Raw genomic sequence first — 23696 nt, 5'->3', positions numbered from 1 at the left:
CCCATCCATATCAGAAGCTGTGGAAAATAAACACCAATCTAAATTGGTAATGAAGGATTGTGACCTTGGCTTATCTGTGAGCCTCAGAGCAGTACCGCAGGCACCTATCCGTGCTAGCAGCTAGCATAATCCAGATTATTATCAGGGAACGCTCTCTGAACCCAATTAGCAAGAAATACGATGCACTGATAACTCCATGGCATTAGCATTCATGCTAGTTTGTGTGTGTTTGTGTGTGCGTGTGTTTCGGTGTGTTTGTTTGTGTGTGTGTTTCGGTGTGTTTGTGTGTGTGTGTGTGTGTGTGTGTGTGTGTATCACCCTATAACAACTTTGTGCTGAAGTTGAGGGCTGTCGAAGCGTAGACAGTTTGTAGAAGAGGTTTCCTATGCAAGGTATCATCCTCTCTGGGTTCTCTGCAGTAGCCCGTATCTCAGGGTAATGTGTACTAGTTCCCCCATCAATCTGTAGTAATGAGGTGAATACTGTCTCAATTTGATGGATCATATTTATCACAGCGATGTCTATTAGTGTATCAATGTACCTCATCAACACACATTCATAGGAAGTGGAGGTCTTTTCTGTACTTCGTTTAAAAGTTGAAGATAAACCAAATTATCCACGATGCATTTTTGTCACTGTTTGCAGAAGCCAACTTTATATTTAAATGATCTTAACCCTTATCTTAACCCTATCCTTATCTTAACCCTCATCTTAACCCTTATCTTAACCCTTACCCTAACCCTAACCCTTACCCTTATCTTAACCCTTATCTTAACCCTTTACTTAACCCTAAACGTAACCCTAACCCTTATCCTAACCCTAATCTTAACCCTTACCCTAACCTTTATATTAACCCTTACCCTAACCCTTATCTTAACCCTAAACTTAACCCTTAACACTTATCCTAACCCTAACCTTAATCCCTTATCCGAACCCTAAACTTAACCCTAACCCTAACCCTTATCCTAACCCTAAATTTAACCCTTACCCTGACCCTTATCCTAACCCTAACCTTAATTCCTTATCTGAACCCTAAACTTAACCCTTAACCTAACCCTTATCCTAACCCTAAACTTAACCCTAACCCTAACCGTAACCCTTACCCTAACCCTTATTCTAACCCTAACCATAACCTTATCAAGCGTTTGCTTATCAACAGAGAGTGTGTTGACAGGGAGCTGTCCATATAGTGTGATGTATAATGACTACAGGAAGTCAACATATAATGACTACAGGAAGTCAACATATAATGACTACAGGAAGTCAACATATAATGACTACAGGAAGTCAACATATAATGACTACAGGAAGACAACATATAATGACTACAGGAAGTCAACATATAATGACTACAGGAAGTCAACATATAATGACTACAGGAAGTCAACATATATTATGATTAGACTGCCTTCTGTTTCCTGAACATCTAAGACATTTTGATGGAGAAAACATCCTCAAGTTGACAAACACTACTTTCCTGTTATGTTCAGAGAGCCCTATAAAATCTACCAGTCATTAACTTGTGTAGTCGTGTTTTGTTGCTCCGGTGTTGTAAAGCAGTGGTCTCTCTCTCTCTGCCGTTTGATTGTCTTAGTTACAGTGTTCCTCTGTAATTATTGAGACAGCATTTTCTCTCCTTATGTCTGTCTCTACACTCCAAACAGGTTGGATTTTTATATCCAACCGTGATTATGAGCGTTCAGACTGTCAGCTTTTATTTGATGTCGCTTTCATCCATGCCGGGGTGAACCGTTTTCAATTACAGCACTTTCTGTGTGTCGTCTCCCCCAAAGTATTGTGGGAAAAAATTACTTCTGTATTATTAATGGAGTAAAAAGTTAAGTATTTGGTCCCATATTTATAGCACGCAATGACTATATCCAGCCCTTTGACTGTACAAATATGTTGGATGCATTTGCTGTTTGTTTTGGGTGTGTTTTAGATTATTTTGTGCCTATTAGATATTAATGGTAAATAATGCATCGTGTCATTTTGTAGTCAGTTTTATTGTAAATAGGAATTGAACATGTTTTTAAACACTTCTACATGAGTGTGGATGCTACCGTGATTACGGATAATCCTGATTGAATCGTGAATAATGATGTTACAGATGCACAAATATCATACCCATAAAACATGCTAACACCTCACCATTACAATAACAGGGGAGGTTAGCATTTTATATCATACCCCTAAAACATGCTAACCTCTCACCATTACAATAACAGGGGAGGTTAGCATGTTATATCATACCCCTAAAACATGCTAACCTCTCACCATTACAATAACAGGGGAGGTTAGCATTTTATATCACAACCCTAAAACATGCTAACCTCTCACCATTACAATAACAAGGGAGGTTAGCATTTTATATCTTACCCCTAAAACATGCTAACCTCTCACCATTACAATATCAGGGGAGGTTAGCATTTTATATCATAGCCCTAAAACATGCTAACCTCTCACCATTACAATAACAGGGGAGGTTAGCATTTTATTTTGTACCCCTAAAACATGCTAACCTCTCACCATTACAATAACAGGGGAGGTTAGCATGTTATATCATACCCCTAAAACATGCTAACCTCTCACCATTACAATAACAGGGGAGGTTAGCATGTTATATCATAGCCCCTAAAACATGCTAACCTCTCACCATTACAATAACAGGGGAGGTTAGCATTGTATATCATACCCCTAAAACATGCTAACCTCTCACCATTACAATAACAGGGGAGGTTAGCATGTTATATCATACCCCTAAAACATGCTAACCTCTCACCATTACAATAACAGGGGAGGTTAGCATGTTATATCATACCCCTAAAACATGCTAACCTCTCACCATTACAATAACAGGGGAGGTTAGCATTTTATATCATACCCCTAAAACATGCTAACCTCTCACCATTACAATAACAGGGGATGTTAGCATTTTATATCATAGCCCCTAAAACATGCTAACCTCTCACCATTACAATAACAGGGGAGGTTAGCATTGTATATCATACCCCTAAAACATGCTAACCTCTCACCATTACAATAACAGGGGAGGTTAGCATGTTATATCATACCCCTAAAACATGCTAACCTCTCACCATTACAATAACAGGGGAGGTTAGCATTTTATATCATACCCCTAAAACATGCTAACCTCTCACCATTACAATAACAGGGGAGGTTAGCATTTTATTTCATACCCCCGAAACATGCTAACCTCTCACCATTACAATAACAGGGGAGGTTAGCATTTTATATCATACCCCTAAAACATGCTAACCTCTCACCATTACAATAACAGGGGAGGTTAGCATTTTATATCATACCCCTAAAACATGCTAACCTCTCACCATTACAATAACAGGGGATGTTAGCATTTTATATCATAGCCCCTAAAACATGCTAACCTCTCACCATTACAATAACAGGGGAGGTTAGCATTTTATATCATAGCCCTAAAACATGCTAACCTCTCACCATTACAATAACAGGGGATGTTAGCATTTTATATCATAGCCCCTAAAAAATGCTAACCTCTCACCATTACAATAACAGGGGAGGTTAGCATTTTATATCATAGCCCTAAAACATGCTAACCTCTCACCATTACAATAACAGGGGAGGTTAGCATTTTATATCATACCCCTAAAACATGCTAACCTCTCACCATTACAATAACAGGGGATGTTAGCATTTTATATCATAGCCCCTAAAACATGCTAACCTCTCACCATTACAATAACAGGGGAGGTTAGCATTTTATATCATACCCCTAAAACATGCTAACCTCTCACCATTACAATAACAGGGGAGGTTAGCATTTTATATCATACCCCTAAAACATGCTAACCTCTCACCATTACAATAACAGGGGATGTTAGCATTTTATATCATAGCCCCTAAAACATGCTAACCTCTCACCATTACAATAACAGGGGAGGTTAGCATTTTATATCATAGCCCTAAAACATGCTAACCTCTCACCATTACAATAACAGGGGATGTTAGCATTTTATATCATAGCCCCTAAAACATGCTAACCTCTCACCATTACAATAACAGGGGAGGTTAGCATTTTATATCATAGCCCTAAAACATGCTAACCTCTCACCATTACAATAACAGGGGAGGTTAGCATTTTTGGAGGGTATGATATTTGTGCGTCTAACTTTTGGAGTATAGAGCCAAAATAATAAATAAAAAAATCCCTTTCCAAATAAATACAGAGGGCACTATATATCATAATGGAGCTACCAAGGCCAGCACAGGTGTAGGAAGCCAGCAGAGCATCAGAGCTGCTTCACCTTGACAGGTGTAGGAAGCCAGCGGAGCTGCTTCACCTTGACAGGTGTAGGAAGCCAGCAGAGCTGCTTCACCTTGATAGGTGTAGGAAGCCAGCAGAGCTGCTTCACCTTGATAGGTGTAGGAAGCCAGCAGAGCTTGTTTGTTTGTTTGTTTGTTTGTTTGTGTGTGTGTGTGTGTGTGTGTGTGTGCGCGTGCGCGCGTGCGTGCGTGTGTGTGTGTGCGTATTGTATTCTCGTTAGTCATTCCAAGACAATATAAGTAGGTCTTCTCCTGGAAATGATAGGATAAATTACTGCATAAGGAGACGGTTACTGTGATTGAGGGGACTCTGCTGGATAAACAATGTTTACAGTGTTTTATTACATTTCTTTAATGGTTTATCGAGCAGTGGAACCCTATGTCTCTCTGTACATCATCTGATACATGTCTGGACTCCATATGACTCCATTATCTATACATTAGCACACTTATAGACCTACTGCAGAGAGACTGTCTCTCTCTGTAGTCTAGTGTTGTATTCAGTCATTATTATAGACCTACTGCAGAGAGACTGTCTCTCTCTGTACTCAGTCATTATTATAGACCTACTGCAGAGAGACTGTCTCTCTCTGTAGTCTAGTGTTGTATCCAGTCATTATTATAGACCTACTGCAGAGAGACTGTCTCTCTCTCTTATTGCATATTGAGCAACAACCATCACAACGTCAGGTTCATGATGACACCACTATCAGCTGATCATTAACATCAGGGCCATGATGACATCACTATCAGCTGATCATTAACATCAGGGTCATGATGACATCACAACATTAACATCAGGGTCATGATGACATCACTATCAGCTGATCATTAACATCAGGGTCATGATGACATCACAACATTAACATCAGGGTCACAACATTAACATCAGGGTCATGATGACAGCACTATCAGCTGATCATTAACATCAGGGTCATGATGACATCACAACATTAACATCAGGGTCACAACGACATCACAACATTAACATCAGGGTCACAACATTAACATCAGGGTCACAACATTAACACCAGGGTCATGATGACATCACAACATTAACATCAGGGTCATGATGACATCACAACATTAACATCAGGGTCACAACATTAACACCAGGGTCATGATGACATCACAACATTAACATCAGGGTCACAACATTAACACCAGGGTCATGATGACATCACAACATTAACATCAGGGTCATGATGACATCACAACATTAACATCAGGGTCATGATGACATCACAACATTAACACCAGGGTCATGATGACATCACAACATTAACACCAGGGTCATGATGACATCACAACATTAACATCAGGGTCATGATGACATCACAACATGAACATTTACAGCTCTTTAAAAAAAACATTTTTGCCTTATTGTTTCCGTTACTATGATGTTGATGTTTTCCCTGCACTGTTGAGAGGAGAGCTCACAAGTCAGCATGTTTATACCGGTTTATGCCCGGCTACAATGACATGAATACTTGGGAGCGCTCCTCTCAACAGTGCAGTCAACATATCAAAATAATAAAGTGTGATTTGATTTGGACATGCTGACTAGGTGTAAACTGCACAGTTTAGTTGACCTGTCCGGTCCAGGGGACTGCTGTGGGCATCCATCCAGGTAGACATCCAATATAAAGCAGTAATATTTCTCAGTGGACAGGTGCAATGGATAAAACATACTTTACCATTTACCCCGGCCGGCGCCGAGCCCATCATCTATATTGGCATGTTCACAGCTGCAGAAAATTGACTGAGGTGTGGAGTCGGGAAGAGGAGGAGAGGGAGACCCAGCTCAGCTCAGGCAGACTGGGCTTTAGTAATGTGGTCACGGGCTGCTGGATGAGTGCTAGAGGGAGGGGGGAGGGGGGGTTCAGGAGTCTCCATCACCGAGGGTAAAGATAGAGACATGGGGGTTGGGGGTGTTTCAGGAGTCTCCACCACCGAGGGTAAAGATGGAGACATGGGGGTTGGGGGTGTTTCATGAGTCTCCACCACCGAGGGTAAAGATGGAGACATGGAGGGGTTGGGGGTGTTTCAGGAGTCTCCACCACTGAGGGTAAAGATGGAGACATGGGGGTTGGGGGTGTTTCAGGAGTCTCCACCACTGAGGGTAAAGATGGAGACATGGGGGTTGGGGGTGTTTCAGGAGTCTCCACCACCGAGGGTAAAGATGGAGACATGGGGGTTGGGGGTGTTTCAGGAGTCTCCACCACTGAGGGTAAAGATGGAGACATGGGGGTTGGGGGTGTTTCAGGAGTCTCCACCACCGAGGGTAAAGATAGAGACATGAACATCTGAAGGGTTTCAGGAGGGGCTCTGAAACACTTTGTGCTTAATGACTAAGTGGACACCTGATATGTAGTACGCTCAGGTTAGCCCTGGATAACATCCAGGTTAGCCCTGGATAACGCTCAGGTTAGCCCTGGATAACATCCAGGTTAGCCCTGGATAACATTCAGGTTAGCCCTGGATAACATTCAGGTTAGCCCTGGATAACATTCAGGTTAGCCTTAGATAACATTCAGGTTAGCCCTGGATAACATTCAGGTTAGCCCTGGATAACATTCAGGTTAGCCCTGGATAACATTCAGGTTAGCCCTGGATAACATTCAGGTTAGCCCTGGATAACATTCAGGTCAGCCCTGGATAACGTTCAGGTTAGCCTTAGATAACATTCAGGTTAGCCCTGGATAACATTCAGGCTAGCCCTGGATAACATTCAGGTTAGCCTTAGATAACATCCAGGTTAGCCCTGGATAACATTCAGGTTAGCCCTGGATAACATTCAGGTTAGCCCTGGATAACATTCAGGTTAGCCCTGGATAACATTCAGGTTAGCCCTGGTTCAGGTTAGCCCTGGATAACATTCAGGTTAGCCCTGGATAACATTCAGGTTAGCCCTGGATAACATTCAGGTTAGCCTTAGATAACATTCAGGTTAGCCCTGGATAACATTCAGGTTAGCCCTGGATAACATTCAGGTTAGCCCTGGATAATAACATTCAGGTTAGCCCTGGATAACATTCAGGTTAGCCCTGGTTCAGGTTAGCCCTGGATAACATGCAGGTTAGCCCTGGATAACATCCAGGTTAGCCCTGGATAACGTTCAGGTTAGCCCTGGATAACATTCAGGTTAGCCCTGGATAACATTCAGGTTAGCCCTGGATAACATTCAGGTTAGCCCTGGATAACATTCAGGTTAGCCCTGGATAACATTCAGGTTAGCCTTAGATAACATTCAGGTTAGCCCTGGATAACATTCAGGTTAGCCCTGGATAACATTCAGGTTAGCCCTGGATAACGTTCAGGTTAGCCCTGGATAACATTCAGGTTAGCCCTGGATAACATTCAGGTTAGCCTTAGATAACATTCAGGTTAGCCCTGGATAACATTCAGGTTAGCCCTGGATAACATTCAGGTTAGCCCTGGATAACATTCAGGTTAGCCTTAGATAACATTCAGGTTAGCCCTGGATAACATTCAGGTTAGCCCTGGATAACATTCAGGTTAGCCCTGGATAACGTTCAGGTTAGCCCTGGATAACATTCAGGTTAGCCCTGGATAACATTCAGGTTAGCCTTAGATAACATTCAGGTTAGCCCTGGATAACATTCAGGTTAGCCCTGGATAACATTCAGGTTAGCCCTGGATAACATGCAGGTTAGCCCTGGATAACATTCAGGTTAGCCCTGGATAACATTCAGGTTAGCCCTGGATAACATTCAGGTTAGCCTTAGATAACATTCAGGTTAGCCCTGGATAACATTCAGGTTAGCCCTGGATAACATTCAGGTTAGCCCTGGATAACATTCAGGTTAGCCTTAGATAACATTCAGGTTAGCCCTGGATAACATTCAGGTTAGCCCTGGATAACATTCAGGTTAGCCCTGGATAACGTTCAGGTTAGCCCTGGATAACATTCAGGTTAGCCTTAGATAACATTCAGGTTAGCCCTGGATAACATTCAGGTTAGCCCTGGATAACATTCAGGTTAGCCCTGGATAACATTCAGGTTAGCCCTGGATAACATGCAGGTTAGCCCTGGATAACATTCAGGTTAGCCCTGGATAACATTCAGGTTAGCCCTGGATAACATTCAGGTTAGCCTTAGATAACATTCAGGTTAGCCTTAGATAACATTCAGGTTAGCCCTGGATAACATTCAGGTTAGCCCTGGATAACTTTCAGGTTAGCCCTGGATAACATTCAGGTTAGCCCTGGATAACATCCAGGTTAGCCCTGGATAACATTCAGGTTAGCCCTGGATAACATTCAGGTTAGCCCTGGATAACATTCAGGTTAGCCCTGGATAACATCCAGGTTAGCCCTGGATAACATTCAGGTTAGCCCTGGATAACATGCAGGTTAGCCCTGGATAACATTCAGGTTAGCCCTGGATAACATGCAGGTTAGCCCTGGATAACATTCAGGTTAGCCCTGGATAACATTCAGGTTAGCCCTGGATAACATTCAGGTTAGCCCTGGATAACATCCAGGTTAGCCCTGGATAACATTCAGGTTAGCCCTGGATAACATTCAGGTTAGCCCTGGATAATAACATTCAGGTTAGCCCTGGATAATAACATTCAGGTTAGCCCTGGATAACATTCAGGTTAGCCCTTGATAACATTCAGGTTAGCCCTGGATAACATTCAGGTTAGCCCTGGATAACATTCAGGTTAGCCCTGGATAATAACATTCAGGTTAGCCCTGGATAACATTCAGGTTAGCCCTGGATAACATTCAGGTTAGCCCTGGTTCAGGTTAGCCCTGGATAACATGCAGGTTAGCCCTGGATAACATCCAGGTTAGCCCTGGATAACATGCAGGTTAGCCCTGGATAACATTCAGGTTAGCCCTGGATAACATTCAGGTTAGCCCTGGATAACATTCAGGTTAGCCTTAGATAACATCCAGGTTAGCCCTGGATAACATTCAGGTTAGCCCTGGATAACATCCAGGTTAGCCCTGGATAACATGCAGGTTAGCCCTGGATAACATTCAGGTTAGCCCTGGATAACATTCAGGTTAGCCTTAGATAACATTCAGGTTAGCCCTGGATAACATCCAGGTTAGCCCTGGATAATGTTCAGGTTAGCCCTGGATAACATTCAGGTTAGCCCTGGATAACATTCAGGTTAGCCTTAGATAACATTCAGGTTAGCCCTGGATAACATCCAGGTTAGCCCTGGATAACGTTCAGGTTAGCCCTGGATAACATTCAGGTTAGCCCTGGATAACATTCAGGTTAGCCTTAGATAACATTCAGGTTAGCCCTGGATAACATTCAGGTTAGCCCTGGATAACATGCAGGTTAGCCCTGGATAACATTCAGGTTAGCCCTGGATAACATCCAGGTTAGCCCTGGATAACATCCAGGTTAGCCCTGGATAACATTCAGGTTAGCCCTGGATAACATTCAGGTTAGCCCTGGATAACATTCAGGTTAGCCCTGGATAACATTCAGGTTAGCCCTGGATAACATCCAGGTTAGCCCTGGATAACATTCAGGTTAGCCCTGGATAACATTCAGGTTAGCCCTGGATAACATTCAGGTTAGCCCTGGATAACATTCAGGTTAGCCCTGGATAACATTCAGGTTAGCCCTGGATAACATCCAGGTTAGCCCTGGATAACATCCAGGTTAGCCCTGGATAACATTCAGGTTAGCCCTGGATAACATTCAGGTTAGCCCTGGATAATAACATTCAGGTTAGCCCTGGATAATAACATTCAGGTTAGCCCTGGATAACATTCAGGTTAGCCCTTGATAACATTCAGGTTAGCCCTGGATAACATTCAGGTTAGCCCTGGATAACATTCAGGTTAGCCCTGGATAATAACATTCAGGTTAGCCCTGGATAACATTCAGGTTAGCCCTGGATAACATTCAGGTTAGCCCTGGTTCAGGTTAGCCCTGGATAACATGCAGGTTAGCCCTGGATAACATCCAGGTTAGCCCTGGATAACATGCAGGTTAGCCCTGGATAACATTCAGGTTAGCCCTGGATAACATTCAGGTTAGCCCTGGATAACATTCAGGTTAGCCTTAGATAACATTCAGGTTAGCCCTGGATAACATTCAGGTTAGCCCTGGATAACATTCAGGTTAGCCCTGGATAACATTCAGGTTAGCCCTGGATAATAACATTCAGGTTAGCCCTGGATAACATTCAGGTTAGCCCTGGATAACATTCAGGTTAGCCCTGGTTCAGGTTAGCCCTGGATAACATGCAGGTTAGCCCTGGATAACATCCAGGTTAGCCCTGGATAACATGCAGGTTAGCCCTGGATAACATTCAGGTTAGCCCTGGATAACATTCAGGTTAGCCCTGGATAACATTCAGGTTAGCCCTTGATAACATTCAGGTTAGCCCTGGATAACATTCAGGTTAGCCCTGGATAACATTCAGGTTAGCCCTGGATAATAACATTCAGGTTAGCCCTGGATAAAATTCAGGTTAGCCCTGGATAACATTCAGGTTAGCCCTGGTTCAGGTTAGCCCTGGATAACATGCAGGTTAGCCCTGGATAACATCCAGGTTAGCCCTGGATAACATGCAGGTTAGCCCTGGATAACATTCAGGTTAGCCCTGGATAACATTCAGGTTAGCCCTGGATAACATTCAGGTTAGCCTTAGATAACATCCAGGTTAGCCCTGGATAACATTCAGGTTAGCCCTGGATAACATCCAGGTTAGCCCTGGATAACATGCAGGTTAGCCCTGGATAACATTCAGGTTAGCCCTGGATAACATTCAGGTTAGCCTTAGATAACATTCAGGTTAGCCCTGGATAACATCCAGGTTAGCCCTGGATAATGTTCAGGTTAGCCCTGGATAACATTCAGGTTAGCCCTGGATAACATTCAGGTTAGCCTTAGATAACATTCAGGTTAGCCCTGGATAACATCCAGGTTAGCCCTGGATAACGTTCAGGTTAGCCCTGGATAACATTCAGGTTAGCCCTGGATAACATTCAGGTTAGCCTTAGATAACATTCAGGTTAGCCCTGGATAACATTCAGGTTAGCCCTGGATAACATGCAGGTTAGCCCTGGATAACATTCAGGTTAGCCCTGGATAACATCCAGGTTAGCCCTGGATAACATCCAGGTTAGCCCTGGATAACATTCAGGTTAGCCCTGGATAACATTCAGGTTAGCCCTGGATAACATTCAGGTTAGCCCTGGATAACATTCAGGTTAGCCCTGGATAACATTCAGGCATGAATATTGTATGAAAGGAAAATGCCCTTGAGCCTTGACTACTGTGTGTCAGAAGTGGTGTTGGTGTGTCAGAAGTGGTGAGTGGTGTCGGTGTGTCAGAAGTGGTGTCGGTGTGTCAGAAGTGGTGTCGGTGTGTCAGAAGTTGTGTCGGTGTGTCAGAAGTGGTGTTGGTGTGTCGTGTGGTGGAAGTGTTGGGAGGCAGACGACAGACAGGCAACGTTTCTCAGATAGTCGAAATCATTCATCATTTTTTATGGATTTTATACAAAGAAACCGAAACAAAACGAAATGCAGCTAGTTTGCAGTGTTTCCAGCTTCAGTTTGAAGTGATTGTGTTAGCTGTGTTGTTGGCCAGCACCTCTGAACAACAGTGTCCTGATGAGAGAGCACATTTTCTACTCCAGGTGAAATCGCACCTCATTAGTTCATTGTTATGGATGTATCCAAATAAACGTCACTAGAAAACAGCTTCAACAAACGCAAATGCAGCTACTTTGCTGTTATTCTGTTTGCGCTTCTTGACGTGACTGTAAATTAGTCGTAGTCGGCTTGCTAGCTAGCAAGGGATAAGAACGTTGCCAGCCAGTATGGCAATGGAACATTTAGAGCGAACAGAACAGATACAGAACAAAAAGACTGAACGACTGGTTCGGGTCCACAGATACAGAACAAAAAGACTGAACAACTGGTTCGGGTCCATAGATACAGAACAAAAAGACTGAACGACTGGGTCGCGTCCATAGATACAGAACAAAAAGACTGAACGACTAGGTCACGTCCATAGATACAGAACAAAAAGACTGAATGACTGGTTCGGGTCCAAAGATACAGAACAAAAAAGACTGAACGACTGGTTCGGGTCCATAGATACAGAACAAAAAAGACTGAACGACTGGTTCGGGTCCACAGATACAGAACAAAAAGACTGAACGACTGGGTCGGGTCCATAGATACAGAACAACAAGACTGAACGACTGGGTCGGGTCCATAGATACAGAACAACAAGACTGAACGACTGGGTCGGGTCGATAGATACTGAACAAAAAGACTGAACGACTGGGTCGGGTCGATAGATACTGAACAAAAAGACTGAACGACTGGGTCGGGTCCACAGATACAGAACAAAAAGACTGAACGACTGGTTCGGGTCCATAGATACAGAACAAAAAAGACTGAACGACTGGTTCGGGTCCACAGATACAGAACAAAAAGACTGAACGACTGGGTCGGGTCCATAGATACAGAACAACAAGACTGAACGACTGGGTCGGGTCCATAGATACAGAACAACAAGACTGAACGACTGGGTCGGGTCCACAGATACAGAACAAAAAGACTGAACGACTGGGTCGGGTCCACAGATACAGAACAAAAAGACTGAACGACTGGGTCGGGTCCATAGATACAGAACAAAAAGACTGAACGACTGGGTCGGGTCCACAGATACAGAACAAACAGACTGAACGACTGGGTTGCCATAGATACAGAACAACAAGACTGAACGACTGGGTCGCCATAGATACAGAACAAAAAGACTGAACGACTGGGTCGGGTCCACAGATACAGAACAACAAGACTGAACGACTGGGTCGGGTCCATAGATACAGAACAAAAAGACTGAACGACTGGGTCGCCATAGATACAGAACAACAAGACTGAACGACTGGGTCGGGTCCATAGATACAGAACAAAAAGACTGAACGACTGGGTCGGGTCCACAGATACAGAACAAAAAGACTGAACGACTGGGTCGGGTCCATAGATACAGAACAAAAAGACTGAACGACTGGGTCGGGTCCACAGATACAGAACAACAAGACTGAACGACTGGTTCGGGTCCACAGATACAGAACAAAAAGACTGAACGACTGGGTCGGGTCCATAGATACAGAACAAAAAGACCGGCTAACAAACCGATAGAACAAATTACCAGCCTGCTTGTGTAACAACCCTAAATATCTTGTGGAAGGAAGAAATAACATGAATAAATTCGTCAGCAAAACGTTTTTTTTTTTATAATTAAAATATGTCAGTTATACTTCGTCTCGGGCCTAACAACACCCAGGCCAATACAGTGCATTCAGAAAGAATACAGACCCCTTGACTTTTTCAACATTTTCTTATGTTAAAGCAGTATTCTAAAATGGATAACCTTGTTTCCCCCCCCCCCCCCCCCCCCCCCCCTCCCTCGTCAATCTACACACAATACTCCAGAATGACAAAGCAAAAAAACGGGTTTTTAGAAATGTGTTCAAGTTTATGTAAAACAAAATACTGAAATGTCACATTTACATAAGTATTCAGACCCTTTACTCAGTACTTTGTTGAAGCACCTTTGGCAACGATTACAGCCTCGAAAGTCTTCTTGGGTTTCTCATATTCTTCTCTAGAGATCCTCTCCAGCTCTGTCAGGTTGGATGTGGGAGTGTTGCTGCACAGCTATTGTCATGTTTCCTCAGAGATGTTCGATCGGGTTCTGGCTGGGCCACTAAAGGATATTCAGAGACTTGTCGCAAAGCCACTCCTACGTTGGCTGTGTGCTTAGGGTCCTTGTCCTGTTGGAAGGTGAACCTTCCCCCAGTCTGAGGTCCTGAGTGCTCTGGAGCAGGTTTTCATCAAGGATCTCTCTGAACAGATCGCTCTGTTCCTCTATCCCTTGATCCTGACTAGTCTCCCAGTCCCTGCTGCTGAAAAACATCCCCACAGCATGATGCTGCCACCACCATACTTCACCGTTGGGATGGTGCCAGGTTTCCTCCAGACGTGACACTTGGCATTCAGGCCATGGAGTTCAATCTAGGTTTCATACACCACATAATTTTGTTTCTCATGGTCTGAGAGTCCTTTACCTGATTGTTGGATCACTGCAGAGATGGTATCCTTCTGGAAGGTTCTCCCATCTCCACAAAGGAACTCTAGAGCTCTGTCAAAGTGACCATCAGGTTCTTGGTAACCTCCCTGACCAAGGCCATTCTCCCCGGATTGTTCAGTTTGGCCGGGCGGCAGGCTCTAGGAAGAGTCTTGGTGGTTCCAAACTTCTTCCATTTAAGAATAATGGAGGCCACTGTGTTCTTGGGGACATTCAATGCTGCAGAAATTTTTAAGCATCTTTCCCCAGATCTGAACCTCGACACAATCCTGTCTCGGATCTCTACGTGCAAATCCTTCGACCTCATGGCTTGGTTTTTCTCTGACGTGCCCTGTCAACTGTGGGACCTTATATAGACAGGTGTGTGCCTTTCCATATCATGTCCAATCAATTGAATTTACAACAGGTCGACTCCAATCAAGTTGTAGAAACATCTCAAGGATGATCAATGGAAACAGGATGCACCTGAGCTCAATTTCGAGTCTCATACCAAAGGGTCTGAATACTTATGTAAATAAGGTATTTCTGTTTTTTAATACTTGTTTTTAATGACAAATAATTATAAACTGTTTTTGCCTTGTCATTATGGGGTATTGTGTAGATTGAGGAGTAACATTTTTTATTAAATCCATTTTTAGAATAAGGCTGTAAAGTAACGAAATGTGGAAAAAGTCTAGGGGTCTGAATACTTTCCGAATGATCTGTATATCCTCCAAACACCAGCTTCTTAGGCATTACCACTTAAGTGTGTGTGTGTGTGTGTGTGTATACTAAGGTGGGGTGAGTCAGTGCATGGTCTTATTCTATATAAGCTACTGGAGAGAAGACACCCTTTCGGGCCGGTACAGGAACATCTGACTGACGTGTTAGATGCACAGCTTTTTCAGGTGTGCCGCAGAATTCTATGGCGTAGTGATTTAAGCGTCAGCCACTGTTACCAGAATGACGCAATTTACCACAATCTGCCACCGTCTACCACAAAAACCATCACGGCATGAAGCTCAAAAGGTTTAAAGGAAGAACCACAGTGTATGTTCCCTGAGGTGGATAAACACAGAGTTATACTCCTAAAACCGGCTGGAAATACAGATTAGCCATCTGGCAATTCTGGCAAATTCCAGATGGGCCGGGACCATCTTTTAGTTGGGTTGGGCGGGTCCACATTGGTACACACAAAAAAAGATAACAAGTGACACTGCCGGCGGCCATTGGGCCTGTTCAGATGTCTCTGTTATAATCAATAATGAGCATTTGGCTGATCAGTGGGCAACGCCCCCCCCCCTCCACACCCTTTTTCTGTTTTGTTAATGGGCTGAGCTGAGCTAGCGCAAATTCACATTGAAGGTCAAACCCGAGGCATCATCAAAGAGATGTGAAAATGTGTTTATTCTGTGTTCTCTAGTCTACTTCCTGGATGTGTTTTGAATCACAGTATGTGAGTGAACACAGTCTCTCTCTCTCAATCACTTCCTCACAGTTTGATCCAGACTGGTGTTCTCTGACAACACACACAGTATTCTCTGTGGTTATCTACCCCCCCCCCCCCCCCCCCCCACTGGCTCGACCTCTGTGAGCCGGGTCTCCTGTGAGCCCTGATGACAGTTCATTCCCATTATCTGTCTGTCTCACAGCGGATCAACAGGTCATGCCGCTAGAGACTTGTGTTTCACGCTGAAGGAGAAACACAGAAAAACAACCCATTACCTGAGATTAAAGGGATATCACTTGACATCACTTAATTCATCTGTGGCATTTGGACTCTCTCAGTCTTTTGTGCTGGTGATTTTGTAATTCACAGGTCAAATTGAAATATGAATCCCTTCACATCCAACACGCTAATCCTTTCCATTGAACCTGTTAAAATAGACAACATTCTAGAAAATGGAGTTTCGTGGGAGATCAAACACACCCAATCCACACTGTAGCAGGTAGCAGCATATAGGCTGAACACATATCATACTGTAGCAGGTAGCAGCATATAGGCTGAACACATATCATAATGTAGTAGCCTATAGGCTGAACACATATCATACTATAGCAGGTAGTAGTAGCCCATAGGCTGAATACTGTATTGTAGGGTGGAACATAGTAATGATGTGGTGATATGTAGGGTGGAACATAGTAATGATGTGGTGATATGTAGGGTGGGGGTGGAACATAGTAATGATGTGGTGATATGTAGGGTGGAACATAGTAATGATGTGGTGATATGTAGGGTGGAACATAGTAATGATGTGGTGATATGTAGGGTGGAACATAGTAATGATGTGGTGATATGTAGGGTGGAACATAGTAATGTTGTGGTGATATGTAGGGTGGAACATAGTGGTGATATGTAGGGTGGAACATAGTGATGATGTGGTGATATGTAGGGTGGAACATAGTGATGATGTGGTGATATGTAGGGTGGAACATAGTAATGATGTGGTGATATGTAGGGTAGAACATAGTAATGATGTGGTGATATGTAGGGTGGAACATAGTAATGATGTGGTGATATGTAGGGTGGGGTGGAACATAGTAATGATGTGTTGATATGTAGGGTGGAACATAGTAATGTTGTGGTGATATGTAGGGTGGAACATAGTAATGATGTGGTGATATGTAGGGTGGAACATAGTGATGATGTGGTGATATGTAGGGTGGACCATAGTAATGATGTGGTGATATGTAGGGTGGAACATAGTAATGTTGTGGTGATATGTAGGGTGGAACATAGTGGTGATATGTGGGGTGGAACATAGTGATGATGTGGTGATATGTAGGGTGGGGGTGGAACATCGTAATGTCGTGGTGATATGTAGGGTGGAACATAGTGATGATGTGGTGATATGTCGGGTGGAGGTGGAACATAGTAATGATGTGGTGATATGTAGGGTGGAACATAGTAATGATGTGGTGATATGTAGTGTGGAACATAGTAATGATGTGGTGATGGTAATGGAATGGTAATGTTCTCCTGCTGTCTGAGTGTTCCTGGTAATGTTCTCCTGCTGTCTGAGTGTTCCTGGTAATGTTCTCCTGCTGTCTGAGTGTTCCTGGTAATGTTCTCCTGATTTCTGAGTGTTCCTGGAAATGTTCTCCTGATTTCTGAGTGTTCCTGGAAATGTTCTCCTGCTGTCTGTGTTCCTGGTAATGTTCTCCTGCTGTCTGTTCCTGATAACGTTCTCCTGCTGTCTGAGTGTTCCTGGTAATGTTCTCCTGCTGTCTGTTCCTGGTAATGTTCTCCTGCTGTCTGAGTGTTCCTGGTAATGTTCTCCTGCTGTCTGAGTGTTCCTGAGGGCCATTAATCAGTTTGGATCTAAACCAGATGTCTCTCGGATTTCTTTCAGAGTGTTCCTGAGGGCCATTAATCAGTTTGGATCTAAACCAGATGTCTCTCTGATTTCTTTCAAAGTGTTCCTGAGGGCCATTAATCAGTTTGGATCTAAACCAGATGTCTCTCTGATTTCTTTCAAAGTGTTCCTGAGGGACATTAATCAGTTTGGATCTAAACCAGATGTCTCTCTGATTTCTTTCAATGTGTTCCTGAGGGACATTAATCAGTTTGCATCTAAACCAGATGTCTCTGTGATTTCTTTCAGAGTGTTCCTGAGGGCCATTAATCAGTATGCAGCCGTGTTAAACAAGAAGTTCCTGGATCAGACCAACTTTGAGCTTCAGGTGAGCTCACCACTCTCTAAAGCCTCAGTTTGTTAAAAACAAATACTGTTACTTCATTAGTCAATCTGCCAGACCTGAAGACTGGTTGAATTATGTCAATCTAATATCAAATCTATGTTCATGTAGAGTTTTCTTTCGCTAGTCTTGCACTGCATTAGGAGAGCTTAACGAGACTGGTTGAATAGTGAAGTCATTAAAGACGGTTCAGAACGGTGACTTGATTGCCTTCAAAAGTATTTATTTGCTGACACTTTGCAGAGAGAGCAAGCTCCTGCATCAAAAACACTGGTTGAATACTGTTAATGAACTGTAAAATGTATGGTTATTTTAGGGCTGGCTGTCCCCGACCCCCAAAAATATTGGTAGACCGAAAGTCGTCTGTTCTTTCGACCAATCGATTGCTAGAATGTTTTAAACATGTGTTTTTCCATATATCGACACACCCAATGTGTTTTAATAAAATCAGCTATATGTATTGAGCTTGTCTGATGCTTTAAGCTTACGGTTTGATTAAATAAGACATAATGCCTCAAGAGGGAGCCAGAGATCTAGAAAACCAGAGTAAAACAACCTTAACCTGACCCAACTATTCTCCTCCTGTTCCTGCTGGCTTTCGCAGATTCTGCCATTACTCTCAGGAAGTTGCCGTAATACGCTACATGGGGAATCGGCAACATTTCTCATGTGGAATGTCGTTTTATCTTACCGTTTCTACCAATCTGCCTGCCAGTTATGGATTTCATATGCACATTTCCGTGAAACATTTAACTTTTTATTTATAATATCGTCTTCATATCTCAAAATCATTGCCACGTGGTTAGTCTAAATTCTATCCAAATCTAAATGAAAATGATACAAACCTAAAGAGTCACTTCTATTTCCATTGCCAAATATGTTAAAATAGCATAAAGCTATTATTATTAGCAAATTAAATATAAATATCCTACAAATTACTACATTACAGCCTGCAGGTAGAACATATTTGGATAAAAATAAAGATATGTACCAGTCAAAATTACTCAACTCAAGGGTTTTTCTATATTCTTACTATATTCTTACCATTGTAGAATAATAGTGGAGATATGAAATAACACATATGGAATCATGTAGTAACCAAAAAAGTGTGAAGAAAATCAAAATATATTTTATATTTAAGATTCTTCAAAGTAGACTCCCTTTGCCTTGATGACAGCTTTGCACACTCTTGGATCACCAAATGAGCACATTTATATGCCTTCATTTGCGCGCAGGCCAGGTATATATAGGCCTACTAGTAGTCTATAGGTATAAGTAGGCTATAGGCCTTCTTCTATACGTTCGTGTCCTTACTCAACATTGACAGGAGCACAGACGATGACTAAATTGGAGAGATAAGTGCATTGTGCATCTAGGCGCGTGGTCAATCAGACGTCTGCATTGGCCATGCGGCATTTACGATAAGCAGAAGTCAGGGCGTTCATACCACCCTGGGGACGAGATCTCTGCAATACACTCCTACGTATCCAAGGGTTTTTCTTGATCCAGATAAAAGCAGATATCAGTTTATCTATGGAGATAAAAAAAATATTTTATCATAAAGGTAAGAATGCATTGAAATAAAAGTGTAAAAACTTAGGGAATAAATTAATTTAGTTAATTATTCTGCTCAAAGAAAGAGAAAGTAAATCCTGTTTTTATTTTTTATAATTTTGTTTGACTTTTACCTGTATTTAATGAGGAAATTCAGTTAAGGACAAATTATTATTTACAATGACGACCTATGGGGTTAAACTGCCTTGTTCAGGGGCAGCTCGGGGATTCGATCTTACAACCTTTCGGTTACTAGTCCAACGCTCTAACCACTAGGCTACCTGCGCCTGTTTCAGGTGTAGTGTCAAGGGAGGGAAATTGGCTTTATAGAGATCTTTGTAAATTGTGTGTGACCCAAATATTTAAATTTCTGTGTCGTCACCCTGAAGGATACATGACTAAAATACGTTTGCATGGCAGAAGGATTAAAAGGCATCAATTCACTTTCAACCCGGATATTTTACCAACTGTCTTTAGTAGAGCCTGGATCTCTGGAACAAACATTTCGCTACAATAACATCTGCTAAACATTTGACTAATAAAATTGTATTTGATTTTGGAAGACCAGTTAAAGGGTCAGACATATAAAATAGCACGTCATATACATAGAGTGCTCTAAGCCTCCTCTTCGAATACCTTTTGATAGTGGTGTTACTATGTACTTGCTATGGCTAAATGCTCAATTGCAATGGCAAACAGCTGAGGGGATAGAGGACAACCCCGGCTTGTTCCACGTTAAAGTTGGAAATACGTTTTTTTATTTGTACACGCTGCAACCAGGAGGAATAAAGGACTTTGATCCAGAACATAAAATCCAAATTGTTTGAGAGTATAAAATAGATAATCCCACTCCACCCAATCAAACGCCTTCTCAGCGTCAAGTGATAACATTATCTCTGGGTTATCAGATGAGGGATTATAAAGTATATTATACAGATGTCTGATGTTGAAAAAATAATGACGATTTTTGATTAAAACAGTTTGATCTGTAGAGATAATGTAGGGAAGGACTGACTCAAAATGTTTGCTCTGTGGAGGAGGACTGACTCAAAATGTTTGCTCTGTGGAGATAATGTAGGGAAGGACTGACTCAAAATGTTTGATCTGTGGAGATAATGTAGGGTAGGACTGACTCAAAACGTTTCATCTGTAGAGATAATGCAGGGAAGGACTGACTCAAAACGGCAGGCAATCATCTTAGAAAGAATCTTTACAACTCAATTCAGTAAAGAACTTAAAGGCCTATATGAACCACACTCAAGAGGTTGTTTTTATCAGAAGAAGTGAAATGCATGCCTGTCTCAATGTTGACGGTTAAAGAGTTTGAGGAGAATTGATTCCTCAAATACGGAAAGCAAGAGAGGAGAGGTGTAGATCTGAGAATGTTTTCTATAAGAATTACCTCAGAAATCCATCGGGTCCAGGGGATTTACCGCACTGCGTAGATTTAATTTCCAACACCATCTCTTCTACCGAGAGTTGCTCTTCTAGTTCAGCAGCTATCTCAGGTTCAACTGTAGGAACATCTAAGTTCTCAGGTTCAACTGTAGGAACATCTACGTTCTCAGGTTCAACTGTAGGAACATCTACGTTCTCAGGTTCAACTGTAGGAACATCTAAGTTCTCAGGTTCAACTGTAGGAACATCTACGTTCTCAGGTTCAACTGTAGGAACATCTAAGTTCTCAGGTTCAACTGTAGGAACATCTAAGTTCTCAGGTTCAACTGTAGGAACATCTACGTTCTCAGGTTCAACTGTAGGAACATCTACGTTCTCAGGTTCAACTGTAGGAACATCTACGTTCTCAGGTTCAACTGTAGGAACATCTAAGTTCTCAGGTTCAACTGTAGGAACATCTAAGTTCTCAGGTTCAACTGTAGGAACATCTAAGTTCTCAGGTTCAACTGTAGGAACATCTAAGTTCTCAGGTTCAACTGTAGGAACATCTAAGTTCTCAGGTTCAACTGTAGGAACATCTAAGTTCTCAGGTTCAACTGTAGGAACATCTACGTTCTCAGGTTCAACTGTAGGAACATCTAAGTTCTCAGGTTCAACTGTAGGAACATCTAAGTTCTCAGGTTCAACTGTAGGAACATCTAAGTTCTCAGGTTCAACTGTAGGAACATCTAAGTTCTCAGGTTCAACTGTAGGAACATCTACGTTCTCAGGTTCAACTGTAGGAACATCTACGTTCTCAGGTTCAACTGTAGGAACATCTAAGTTCTCAACAAAGGTGTCAAGTAAGAAAAGTAAGTTACGTTACACCAATACAATCCTGGTAGTGGTGTAGTTTAGCCACGACGACATAAGGTTTTCCACCAGGCTACCTTGCTTGAGAGCCCCGGTGTGAGTGATCTACAAGGACGTCTTTATCTAATTTGAGGTTCTTCCTTCAATAACTTTAAAGAGGACTTGAGCCCTGGTCCTCAACCCGTGATCCTGGTGTTAGTCTTTCGCATATTACCTTGTAAATGTATGCATATTTTATATGGGAGATTCTTCAAAGTAGCCACCCTTTTCCTTGACGACAGCTTTTGCACACTCTTGGCATTCTCTCCACCAGTTTCACCTGGAATGCTTTTCCAACCGTCTTGAAGGAGTTCCCACATATGCTGAGCACTTGTTGTCTGCTGTTCCTTCACTCTGCGGTCCGACTCATCTCAAACCATCTCATTTGGGTTGAGGTTGGGTGATTGTGGAGACCAGGTCATCTGATGCAGCACTCCATCACTCTCCTTGGTCAAATAGCCCTTACACAGCCTGGAGGTGTGTTGGGTCATTGTCATTTTTAAAAAGAAATTATAATCCCACTAAGCGCAAACCAGATGTGATGGCATATCCCTGCAGAATGCTGTAGTAGCAATGCTGGTTAAGTGTGCCTTGAATTCTAAATAAATCACTGACAGTGTCACCATCAAAGCACCCTGACACCATCACACTTCCTCCTCCATGCTTCACGATGGGAACCACACACGTGAAGATCATCTGATCACTTACTCTGCATCCCACAAAGACACAGCGGTTGGAACCACAAATCTCAAATCATCAGACCAAAGGGCAGTTTTCCACCAGTCTAATTGCTCATGTTTCTTGGCCCAAGCAAGTCTCTTCTTATTATTGGTGTCCTTTAGTAGTGGTTTCTTTGTAGCAATTCGACCATGAAGGCCTGATTCAAGCAGTGACCTCAGAAAAGCTGATGTTGAGATGTGTCTGTTACTTTAACTCTGTGAAGCATTTATTTGGGCTGCAATTTCTGAGGCTAGTAGTAACTCTAATGAACTTATCCTCTGAAGCAGAGGTAACTCTGGGTCTTCCTTTCCCGTGGCGGTTCTCATTAGAGCCAGTTTAATCACAGCGCTTGATGGTTTTTGCGACTGCAGTTGAAGAAACATTCAAAGTTCTTGACATTTTCCGGATTGACTGACCTTCATGTCTTAAAGTAATGATGGACTGCATTTCTCTTTGATTATTTGAGCTGCTCTTAATGTGGACTTGGTCTTTTACCAAATAGGGTTGTCTTCTGTACACCACCCCTACCTTGTCACAAGATAACTGATTGGCTCAAACACATTAAGAAGGAAAGAAATTTCACAAATTAACGTGTTAATTGAAATGCATTCCAGGTGACTAGCTGTTTGAGAAAATACCAAGAGAGTGCAAAGTTGTCATCAAGGCAAAGGGTGGCTACTTTGAATAATCTCAAATATAAAATATATTTTGATTTGTTTAACACTTTCTTGGTTACTACATGATTCCATATGTTATTTCATAGTTTTGATGTCTTCACTATTATTCTGCAAATACAGAAAATAGTAAAAATAAAGAAAACCCTGGAATGAGTATGTGTCCTAACTTTTAATATTTTAATATTTATTTATATTATTTGATTTTGAATTTCTAATCTCAGCAACAACAATAAAACATTATCTCACTGTCAACTGCATTTATTTTCTGTCAACTTAACGTGTAAATATTTGTATGAACATAACAAGATTCAGCAACTGAGACATAAACTGAACAAGTTCCACAGACA

The 23696-nt window shown here is 42.3% G+C and overlaps 1 protein-coding gene across 8 annotated transcripts in view; it reads left to right on the top strand.

The window, feature by feature from the left end:
• Positions 1–23696, top strand: part of LOC139381119 (dedicator of cytokinesis 1) — a 547069-nt gene that overhangs the window by 353259 nt on the left and 170114 nt on the right. For all 8 annotated transcript variants that reach the window (XM_071124416.1, XM_071124412.1, XM_071124414.1 and 5 more), the window contains exon 30: positions 18016–18094. In XM_071124416.1, the coding sequence (XP_070980517.1) occupies positions 18016–18094 (79 nt within the window). The remainder of the gene's footprint in view (positions 1–18015; positions 18095–23696) is intronic.

This window comes from Oncorhynchus clarkii, chromosome 23 (assembly GCF_045791955.1).
Source record: "Oncorhynchus clarkii lewisi isolate Uvic-CL-2024 chromosome 23, UVic_Ocla_1.0, whole genome shotgun sequence".
Taxonomy (NCBI): domain Eukaryota; kingdom Metazoa; phylum Chordata; class Actinopteri; order Salmoniformes; family Salmonidae; genus Oncorhynchus; species Oncorhynchus clarkii.
Note: the sequence above shows the minus strand (reverse complement) of the source record. Positions and strands in the feature narration are given on the sequence as shown.